General features: G+C 38.0%; 2 protein-coding genes across 3 annotated transcripts in view; both read left to right on the forward strand.

Annotated features, from left to right (window-relative positions):
* The window catches only part of LOC18781013 (PLASMODESMATA CALLOSE-BINDING PROTEIN 2), a 3,977-nt gene continuing 1,334 nt past the window's right edge, over positions 1–2,643 (forward strand). The window contains exons 1-5 of the mRNA XM_020561641.1: positions 1–234; positions 303–537; positions 632–661; positions 755–789; positions 1,240–1,299. Coding sequence (XP_020417230.1) covers positions 217–234; positions 303–537; positions 632–661; positions 755–789; positions 1,240–1,299 — 378 coding nt within the window. The 5' untranslated portion in view covers positions 1–216. The remainder of the gene's footprint in view (positions 235–302; positions 538–631; positions 662–754; positions 790–1,239; positions 1,300–2,643) is intronic.
* Positions 2,202–2,643, forward strand: part of LOC18780811 (transcription factor bHLH144) — a 3,054-nt gene continuing 2,612 nt past the window's right edge. The window contains exon 1 of one of the 2 annotated variants that reach the window (XM_007211866.2): positions 2,202–2,415. The gene's annotated coding sequence lies outside the window, so the exon portion shown is untranslated. The remainder of the gene's footprint in view (positions 2,416–2,643) is intronic. The other variant, XM_020561855.1, reaches the window with a different exon arrangement.

The following is a 2,643-nucleotide window of genomic DNA, read 5'->3' on the forward strand; positions in this document are numbered from 1 at the left end:
TCCTGCTTCTGTTCTTCTTCTCGGGTACGGTAGAGATTCGTGGACTCTTAAGCTGCAAAGTTGATGTTTTTTTTTTCAACAACTCTATAGAGCATTCCACATTGTTGTAATTTCTTTCCCCCTTTTCTGCTCTCTCTCTACATTTTCACCTATATTCATCCATGGCTTCTTTTTTGTTTTGTTTTGTTTTTTTTTTTTTTTGCAGGGTTGATTTCGATGTTGGTGAATGGACAGGTAAGAATTAAAAAGAACAATTCTTAAATTAATTAGCAATTAATTTACATATATACATGATGTTGTAGAAATCTTGGTGTGTGGCAAAGCCTGCAGCACCACAACATGCACTGCAGTCAGCTCTGGACTATGCCTGTAACTATGCGGATTGCAGCCCTACAAAGAAAGGAGGTTCTTGCTATGACCCAGATAGGCCAGTGCACCATGTCTCATTTGCCATGAATGCTTACTACCAGAAGATGGGAAGAAACCAATGGAATTGTCATTTGAACAATACTAGTCTCATTTCCTTGGCAGATCCAAGTAGGCCTTCAATTTCATAATAATAATTTGTTTCAAAAGTTCAGACTTTCTTTTTCAGTAAATTAAACATTTTGGTTCTATACCATTTTTGCAGGTTACAATCCCTGCTGCCAATTTGTGAGTGGTATGTGTCTATAACTATAATGAGTTTTGCACATTTTCATATGCAGAAATATTTGTATAACTTTACTTTCACTTTCCCTCTTGAAATTTGTAGGAGGATCAGGACCTCCACTGCCACAGGAAAAGGAGGTAACTCAAATCCAAACAGTATAATTTAAACCAAGATTTCAAATCATCTTAATTATATCAAAATCATTTCAAATGCTTAATTAAACTTAATTAATTACTATTATGCTGTGTTGGGTTTGCAGGATACTTGGTGTGTGCCTAAGCCAGGAACCCAGACTATGCATTACAGAACATCATAAACTTCACTTGTGGAATATTAAAAGAATGCAGTGAAATACAAGAACATGGTTCATGCTAGTTTCCAAATACCCTCATAAAAAAGGCCCCATTTGCCATGAATCTTTACTATAAGACCGATGGACGCTACAATTGTGATTTCAATGGCGTTGGCCTTATCGTTGTCGCTAATCCAAGTAAGCCAATTTGTTTGATATAATACACTGCAAAATCTGATGTTTTCTTAACATGAAATTAGCAAACAAAGTGTGCTTATTCTTGCATATGTTGCAGGTTTTGGTGATTGTATCTATGTTTGAGTCTGCCCAAAAGGAAAATGGAAACTGTAATTTGGTGAGGCATCAGAATAATAAGTTTACCCCATTGAGACTGTGGGGACTATAGCTTGCCTAAGTCTGATGGGTATGTGTCGCCTTGGCTTTATTTAACCCACTAAATAACAATAATTAGTTTATGCAATTAAATCACAACCACGCTTCCACTAAATAAAATATTGATTACGTGACGGTCGATCAACTCGTTTTATTCTAGAAATTAGAGATGATTTTTAAAGTTTAATATGTTGGTCATTTCTCTTGAGTTGTATCAAGTCCACACGAATTTATGTTCTGGTAACATACAACTCATCCGACCATTGTTTTTCTCTGTGGGTACAAAGTATATATATAGGCCTGCCACTTTTGTCAATTCATGGAAGGAGTGGGTATGTGGTTAGAATTTCTTGGCACTTGGCAGCCAATAATCTTTTGCCACCAATTCACAATTTGACACATCCATCACCATCTTCTTTATCTCGTTTTGTCCTGCACCTTTATTTGCTATATTAAAAATTCATATAAATAACCATCTGTAACAAAAAGATAAAAAGGGAGATCCATGGTAAAGTAGATGGGTGCGGTTGCAGAGGATAAAAACTCAGTAAAAGCAAAATTATGGAAAGCATAATTGAACGGAAGGAGATTAGAAGGGTAATAAATAAAGGTGAGTGTGAATGGCGAGGCTTTCACACGAGGAGGATGAGGAGAGGAGGAGTCATTTCCACGATACGCATTCGTCAAACCCCGTGAAGGGCCCCACAATGTCCCCCTTGCACGCGTGCTTCATCCGACGGTCATCATTGCATCCGCAATAGACGGAAAGCATTTCCAAGGCCCCCAATCCGACGGCTCCCACGCTCCGTGTTTGACTCCTCACTGTCTCAGTCCCTGAACGCATCCCAACGAAACCCCAAAATTAAATACCACCACTCCCAAACACGCCCTCCCCATCTCTCTCTCTCTCTCTCTCTCTCTCTCTCGCTAGAAGCAAGCAGTAGTGGTAGATCTTGTTTAGCAGCGCAAATCTAGGGAATTTTTATCTCAGAAAAACGTACTGAAATACGAAATCTGAAATCTGATCCTCTGTAATCGTTAACCTGGATTTGTTCTGCTATCTTCTCCTTCAACCTAGGTTTTGCTCTGAAATTTGTCATCTTTTTGTTTTGGGTTTTGTATTTTTTTTGTTGGTTTATCTCAGGGGGGCTTGAAGTTTGATTTATTTGTTGTTCTGAGGTGTTTCTTGTTGCTTTCTTGGACGATTATATATAAAATGAAGGGTTTTGTCTGTTTTGGTCACATGAATTAGGGTTTTGAATTGGAACTTTTGTTGTAGTCATTATTAATAGGGTGATGCTAGGGA

This window comes from Prunus persica, chromosome G4 (assembly GCF_000346465.2).
Source record: "Prunus persica cultivar Lovell chromosome G4, Prunus_persica_NCBIv2, whole genome shotgun sequence".
Lineage (NCBI taxonomy): Eukaryota > Viridiplantae > Streptophyta > Magnoliopsida > Rosales > Rosaceae > Prunus > Prunus persica.